General features: G+C 39.6%; 1 protein-coding gene across 1 annotated transcript; it reads left to right on the top strand.

Moving 5' to 3' along the window:
* On the top strand, window positions 1–4,366 carry fn3krp (fructosamine 3 kinase related protein). The gene is made up of 6 exons (XM_088342267.1): window positions 1–480; window positions 552–703; window positions 786–877; window positions 997–1,079; window positions 1,202–1,324; window positions 3,681–4,366. The coding sequence occupies exons 1-6, from the start codon at window positions 340–342 to the stop codon at window positions 4,017–4,019; spliced, it is 930 nt and encodes a 309-aa protein (XP_088198393.1). The 5' UTR covers window positions 1–339; the 3' UTR covers window positions 4,020–4,366.
* Window positions 4,367–8,664: the final 4,298 nt, after the last annotated feature.

Genomic DNA, 8,664 nt, shown 5'->3' on the forward strand with positions numbered 1-8,664 from the left:
TTGGTGAAACATATGCGTTTCTGATTGGTCAGTTTGATAAAACTACGGAAACCAAAACGATCAAAATGCTTCATTGTCGAACAAAAACAAGCCTTTATTTTGAAATACACCGTTATAGTACATACACCTTTTAAACATACCATTTGTATAACACTTACTTCAATGACGGTATTTTGTGGAATCCACAAAATTTGAGTGAACTAAACGAGTAGCAGTGATAATCGACTTGCTGCTTACAGTTAGCTGACGACGCATCTATATGACTGACGTCGCAATTTTTAGCGAGTGATATATCTTCATTCTTATTTTGACTTAATACGGTATATTCCTTTTTGAGTGATGGAAGAGAAGCTTAAAAGAGAGTTGGGCACAGCAACGTTAAAATCTGCCGACCACTCAGGAGGTGGCTGCATCAGTCAGGGCCAGAGTTACCTAACGGACACTGGGAAAGTGTTTGTGAAGATAAACCACAAGAGCCAGGTAAATTTTTTAACTCCTTTCCCACTCTGCTTGTGTACTTCTTAATTATTAAATGTATTTTTACTTTATAGGCCAAGCCAATGTTTGATGGTGAAATGGCCAGTTTGGAAGCCATACTGAAAACAGAAACAATTAAAGTGCCCAAACCTGAGAAGGTGATCGAATTGGACACAGGGGGCTGTGTGATTGTCATGGAGCATGTGGATATGCGTGGTCTAAATAAGTGAGGTTTCCGTCACGTTAGTTGCATCGCCACCACTCCCTCCCAATGATTTTCAATTTATGTTTTGGTTTGCATTGTGCAGGTTTTCGATGAAGCTGGGAGAGCAACTGGCAGATCTTCACCTTCACAACAAGGGACAAATTGAGAAGGTTAAAGAAGAGCATCAGACAGTCGGTAATTCTTTATCAGTAGTCAACAATGACAAATGAATATGGAATCGTCTTAAACTTTTTCCCAGCCCTAGTTTGTGGATATGTCCAAGATGAGTTTATGAATGCCTTGTGTGTGGATAGGAAAAGGAGCTGGGCAGTCTGAAGGAGCTTATGTAGACAAATATGGCTTCTCTACTGTCACATGCTGTGGATATATACCACAGGTAAACTAATGCTGCCAACCCAATAGCATTGTAGCCTGATAGCGGTATGATGTGATGTAGAATTCAGTCACAATGCTCAAAGTAGCATTATCAAAGTATATTTTTTTCTTTTTGTCTAACAGGATAACGGATGGCAGGATGATTGGGTGACATTTTACGCTCGACAGAGGATTGAATACCAGTTAAACATGTTAGAGAAGTCAGTTGGGGACCGAGAGGCCAAAGAGCTTTGGTCAGCTCTGCAGGTATGCTTAGTTGATTGAATTAAAGTCAGTTGTTATTTTGACCTTTTGTATCTCCGGACTTCACTCCTAGGTATTTATTTGAAAGAACACTTTTATTTGCACTAACATTTTTTGATAAAGTAGCTGCTTTATAGTTACTTAACTGCAAAAACGTATGCACGTATAGGGAAGACCTGTAATGTGTTAATTTCAAAGGAAACTAAAATATGTACAAATATTTGTTTGTCCGGGCTTCTGGACATTTAGTTCAGAGAGAACAAAAAGTCAGTTATTTGGAGCATGATGTTTGTTTGAGGGGAAGTGTAGTACTATTTGTTCCATGTGGGGGACCAAACCCCGATCCCCAAAAAACAACAACTGGGAGCAGCATTGGTGCCGCCAGACTTTACAATGGCCACACCACAGGAATTGATGCCCCGACAACCCAGGCAGTTAAAGGATCCGTGAATTGTGATATACTTGATTAAACACTTACAGACATGCTGCTGTCTGATTGTTCAACTATAGAGATGCTCAATAATATCTCTATAGTTGAATATTTATCATTGATATTAACACGGTAAAATATTGTATGCAACATTATTAGACAAAACACTCCAGGGTAAACGTGTAATAAAGACTTTATAGAGAAAAATGAAAGACTGTCAGAATTAATCGGCAAAACTATTTACAACACAGTGCTTGGACTGGTACGAGTTGTAATATTAGTGCAATGAAAAAGAAGAGCATCTTTACAATCGTGCAATGAAAAGTGTTGCAATAACATTAGCAGCAACAAAAGTTTCGGAATAAATGGCATGGTATATATTTTCACAGTATTGCATGCAGATGGCCCTGGGCAAGAAACTTTCTCTGAGCCTGTATATCCTTTAGAGGACCTGTAGCGCTTACCAGAGGGCAACAGATCAAAGAGGTGGTGACCTGGGTGAGAAGAGTCTTTTATAATGTTGATGAGCGGCTGCAGTATTGCAACCCGGCAATTTCTACTCAAGCGTTGAAATTTAATTGAAGGAGTTGTACTTCAAGGGACAGTGCGGGTATGCAACGTTTGTTGTTCTTTTTAAGTGGTCTTTTTAGCAGAGCCATTAACCCTATAAAATATGATTCCCACCCCAGCCACCATCTCTTTGACATGTTGCCTTCTGGTACAAACGGGCTCAGAGACGGCTTGTTCTCCAGGGCCATCACCATCCTAAACAAACACACCAAACTGTAAAAACATCTTGCGACTTATTTATTTTTTAATTTTTTGTTGTTGTTGCAAAAATGAAACTGTGAAATATACTAATGCCCAAAACCTTGAATATATGTGAAATATATATATATATATATATATATATATATATATATATATATATATATATATATGGCAGCACGGCGGTCCAGTGGTTAGCGCGTGTGCGGCACAGTTCTGAGGCCATGAGATCGAACTTTCCTGTGTGGAGTTTGCATGTTCTCCCTGTGCTTGCGTGAGTTTCCTCTGGGCACTCTGGTTTCCTCCCACATTCCAAAAACATGTATGTCAGGTTAATTGACTGGTCCAAAATGTCCCTAGGTGGGAATGAGCGAGCGAATTGTCTGTCCCTGTCTGCCTTGCGACTCGCTGGCAACCTGTTCAGGGTGTCCCCTGCCCACTGCCTGAAGATAGCTGCACCCCCGCAACCCTACTGAGGATAAGCGCCGCAGATAATGGATGGATGGATATATATATATATATATATATATATATATATATATATATATATATATATACACACCTTGTGGATTGTTTTTTTTTTAAATTGTCTCTGCTATATATCATTGCACTTCATTTTATTGCACTATTGTTCCCACTCACTATTCTTTCTCAGAGCAATTTAGTTCTCTTAGCACTACATAGTAACAATTTTTTTGCCTAACTATCCTTATAATCGTATATCTTTTTTATCTTCAAAGTTTTTATCACATGTTTTACCCTGGAGTGACATGTCCAATCCTGTTGCAAACAATGTTTCACAACCTTGATATAAATGACAATAAAGACAATTAATTCTAATTTATCTGTATAAATAATCGCATGACTAAACACCTAGCAACAGTTATATACAATGCAAGTTACTGTCAAAATACAATTCCATAAGAGTCAAATTTTCATTTTAGGTAAGGTCTAATGTTTGTGTAAAAAGAACTTTATTTGCAAATAAGTGTGTTATCTATTTATTGAACTGGGCTACTGTATGTTAAAATTAAGACACATTTCTTTAAGAAAAGGCTATTGTTCAGTTGTCACAAATGCTTTCGTACAAATTCAGTTTTTTTCCCAACTTTTTTGAGAAAACATGCACTCGTGAGTTAACTTAAAGTGCGTCTTTGACAGCTGAAGATCCCCGGGTTCTTCAAAGACGTCCAAGTGTTCCCCGCTCTCCTCCACGGGGACTTGTGGGGAGGCAACGTGGCAGAAATAAGCAGAGGCCCAGTGATCTTCGACCCTGCTTCTTTCTATGGCCACTCAGAATACGAGTTGGGAATTGCCGGGATGTTTGGAGGCTTTGACAGCTCTTTTTATTCGGCCTACCATGAGAAAATACCCAAGGAGCCCGGCTTTGCCAGGAGAAACAAACTGTACCAACTTTTTCACTACCTTAATCACTGGAATCACTTTGGTGCAGGCTACAGAGGCTCGTCAATAAAAATCATGAAGGACCTTCTCAAATAATTGCTAATAATCAGCTAAATAATTGTCTTTGATACTCGAACCGGGTTAAACATTGTCAAAAGTCTTTGTACCCTTTCAAACCATGCTAATATTTTTTAGATTACGAATGGCGTAGAATCAAAGAGCAGTTTTTTTCCCTTTCATTTGAATCTGATATCCATGCCAATCATAATGATGTATTGATAACACTTCTGCAAGTTTTGGGGTCCATTTTTAGAATCTCAAAAAGGGCAATAAAACACATAACAGTAAAATCTCTGGGGAAAATTTGACAAACATTATTAATTGGCATATCATTACAGTGAATTGCCGGACAACAATAAATACACTACATGAATGACCACAAAGTTACTTGCATTTCATTTTCTACCATCAATGAAATGAAATGATCTGCATTTTATATAGCGCTTTTCAAGTCAATGACTTCCCAAAGCGCTTTACAATGTGCTCCACATTTCCCAATAGCGGCCTTGCAGCCATGTAAGGCGCTAACCTGCTTATTGGGGGTATTAGGGGTTCAGTGTCTTACCCAAGGACACTTCGACATGTAACACGGACGAGCCGGGATTCGAACTGGGATCCCTTGATCCCAAGACGAGCGCTCTACCTCCTGAGCTACTGCCTAGTTTTTAAAGGAATAATGTGTATTTTTTTAGCGCCCCTTAATAGTTTAAAAAAACCTTTGATTTAACAAAAAACTATTAATAAAAATGATGAGAAAAATACATGAACTATCGGTAGGTCAACAAATAAACATTTATTTTACACAACATTAGCCTTACCTTAAAGCAGGTATTAATACGTTAATTAAAGGAAAATTTCACTTTTCTGAAGTCAAAAAAGTGTGACCTACTTGAATTTTATAGATTCAAAGAGAAAATGTTTTGAGATCACGAGGGGTTCATTGTGAGATTTACCAGGTTTAATTGAGTGTTTGAAGTGGTGCATTTGTACTTTCATGGACTGGAGTACCGTATTTATTTGTGTGTTAACACTCATTAGATTATGTCTCATTATGAAATGAAATGATCTGCATTTATATAGCGCTTTTCAAGTCAATGACTTCCCAAAGCGCTTTTACAGTGTGCTTCACATTTCCCAATAGCGGCCTTGTATTGCAGCCATGTAAGACGCTAACCTGCTTATTGGGGGTATTAGGGGTTCAGTGTCTTACCCAAGGACACTTCGACATGTAACACAGCCAAGCCGGGATTCGAACTGGGATCCCTTGATCCCAAGACGAGCGCTCTACCTCCTGAGATACTGCTGCCCCTATTTTCACACTATTTTGATTCACAGTACCAAAGACGAGTGTTAAAGGATGGGGAAAACAGAACGTAGTCCTATGATACATAAATAAACACAAAAAAGCAAGAAGAGGGAAATAACTCTGGCTTATATGATGCTGAATCGGACTTAGAATGACTTGAAATAAGTACCTGTACATTGTAAATTTTTTATCGGTGTTGTGTTTGTAGTTGTCAATAAATTATTTTAATTATGGCTGCATGTATTCAACAACGTTTGTCACAACGGTCTGTGCAGCCCTTTGAGACTTCTTGTGATTAAGGGCTATACGTACTAATTAACATAACTTGACATTCAACACTTTGTTAAAGCTGCCAAAACGTATAGATTTTATAACGATTATAACCTTAAAAAAAGGGGTGCATGTTTCATGTAATATTTATTTGCGTGAAACATGAACCCCTATTTTCATGCCTGTAAAGGAGCTGACATAATTGTCTGTCATCTTGCTGCTACAGGTTACCAAAGTTCTCAAAAAGGCTGGGCGAAAAAGAGAAGTAAAATGGTGTGTTTTGGTCACTTTGAGGCTCTGTGGTTCGTTTTCTTCCTTGTGCTGTTTAGCATTTTTTTCAATGGCACTACATCATGCAGCAACATCTAATGGTGGAATATTACACACTGTCCCTTATATGAAATGTCAATTAAACCTATTTGTGAAAATCGAATGCAGGATAAAATAATGCAACATAACAAGAAAGACAATACAATAAAACCAATTAATTCTTTGCACCATTGACAATAGGAGTGTCGGATAAATCAGACAATAATCTTCGCCTGGTTGTGAGCCTGGTCCGGAGCAGGTCAAGTCACATAAATTTGTATAGCCCTTAATCACAAAAAAAATTGTTAAGTGGGTGCACAGTGCACACACTACCCATACCTACCTACACAAGGGTAAGGAAAACAAATCAAAAAACCTTAGCATGAAGAAAATTAAGCTGCATGGCAAACCATGTCCAACACAGTTTGATTGGGGGGCTGGATCAGTAAAAAAAGTCAAAGCCAAATGTCATATTTAACTTTGGTTTTCAGTATGATACTTTATCATTCAGCCTATATTTGTAGCCTAATATACAAAATTATAATCATGGATGAAAAGAGAATTTTTTCAGAAAAACATCCATCCATCAATCCATTATCTGCACCGCTTATCCTCAGTAGGGTCGTGGGGTGCTGGAGCCCATCCCAGCTATCCTCAGACAGTGGGCAGGGGATTCCTCGAACTGGTAGCCAGCAGGGCACACAGAGATAGACAGCTCACTCACTCATTAACACCTAGGGACAATTTGGACCAGCCAATTAACTGACATGCATGTTTTTGGAATGTAGAAAGAAACCCACGCAAGCACGGGGAAAACATGCAAACTCCACACAGGAAGGTTCGATCTCATGACCTCAGAACTGTGCTGCACACGCGGTAACCACTGCGTCCCCGTGCTGCCCTAAGAAAAACATATTCATCCAAAAAAGGAAAAAAAGATTTTCAAGTTTGGCATTGATTTTGTGTTAACAAACTGTGTATTTTTTAATATTTGAATAAATGGATGGATAGACGCTTGCCTCGCTTGTTTGTACTGCTTTGAGTTAAAAAAAATATATACAAAATAAGACTTTTAGCAGTGAACAGGAAAAAATGTCAAATACAACTATCAGACTGGGCCTACTAAAGTTAAGAAAATACTGTACAATATTGTCCAACTTGAAACCAGATAAATCTCATTTTTAATGATCTGTGCAAACAAATGTTGTGCCATCACACCGTTTACAGTAGTCCCAAACATTGATAGACCCTTCGCTGGACATCAGCTCTTTTACACCTTTAATTCCCTTTAATGGTGCAAAGTACCATTTTGTTTCTATGTATTAAAGAAATAAATAAAAAAAAACATCACTTTTGACAGAAATTAGCTCGAGCAAGGGTCTCCAAACTTTCTCAAGTCGAGAATTACTTTTGTTAGTAATTATCCTAAAGGTCCCATAGTTTGATATGTATTTCTTAAATAAACACTTATCATGTTAATACTATATTATTACTTGGTTAGTTATTGGAAGTAGGGTTAAATAGACTCAGACAACAGATAAAAAAATAATTTTACTGAAAAATCACAATGACCCAGCACTGGTGAGGTATTTTCAGAACCGGTCCGCGGGCACCTCAGCTGCCCTTATGGGACATCCTAGCAGATTTAATGGCTTTCTTCTTGGCTGCCCCTGTCACACGCAACCGTCCTAGGACTTTGCAGTAGGATCATCCAGCAAAACCCCTGCAGCCGACCTCTATTGGCTCAAAGAAAACTTTCCAGCCCTTGCCCCTGCACTCCTCCACCAGCTCCTGGTACTTTGCGTGTTTCCTTTCATTGGCATTCTCAATGCGCTCTTCCCACGGGACTGTGAGTTCCAGCATGATCAGGTCTTTTAAAGTCTCAGAAGTGATTATCATGTCTGGTCGAAGTGATGTTGCTGATATGTGCTGGGGGAACCTGAGTTGTTTCCCAAGGTCGACATGCAACTGCCAATCAGAGGCAATGTGGAGGAGTCCTGATGTTGTCTGTGCACAAGCCCTGGGTTTCTCTCCTGCCTTGATGAAATTGACTGCCTTGCTTGTGGCTTGATGGTGTTGACTGCTAGGGCCATGCACTCAGCAACTGCTTTCAGAACCTGGTCATGGCGCCAGCGTTAGCGACCATCAGCCAGGGCCTTTGGGCAGCTGCTGAGGAGGTGTTCTAAGGAGCTTCTTCCAGAGCAAAGGGGGCAGGAGGGTGTCTCGCTCTTTCCCCACACATGAAGGTTCGCTAGGCTTGGTAGGACATCCTAAACTGCCTGCACAAGGAACCGGACACGGTGGAAGTCTGCTTGCATGATGCTTGACCAGGTTACTTTGCGCTGTAATGTGTTCTCCCACCTTGTCCATGCTCCCTGCTGCCGACTGCCCTGCTCACCCGCTCTGGGCAGTTGGACGAAAGCAGATTAAAGCATCGGATCCGGCCTGTGGGCCATAGGTTTGACATGGCTTCTGTGGGGAATGAATCACCATAGTAACTGTGTGAAACTGAATTGCATCTGTTTCCATGCAACTGATTTAAGGCGAAATTCAGCTAGCAGATCCTGGTTCAATCCTTTATCGTGCATCTTGTGCAAAAGTCACAGAAAATTAAACCATGTGTCACGTACCATAACAGACATAAAATACTCCTACCGCTCCTGTTTGTGAATCACTGAAACGTGTGCTCATTTATCACTTTATTCTTCTCATGCTGTGGGTTTTTTTTTTTAGTTTTTCCTTGCCCTCATGGGGGTTTAAGATCAGGGAATGGTTTAATAATAGTTTGTAATAGTC

The sequence above is a fragment of the Urocampus carinirostris genome, chromosome 1 (genome assembly GCF_059441175.1).
Source record: "Urocampus carinirostris isolate Australia breed hairy pipefish chromosome 1, RoL_Ucar_1.0, whole genome shotgun sequence".
NCBI classification, from domain to species: domain Eukaryota; kingdom Metazoa; phylum Chordata; class Actinopteri; order Syngnathiformes; family Syngnathidae; genus Urocampus; species Urocampus carinirostris.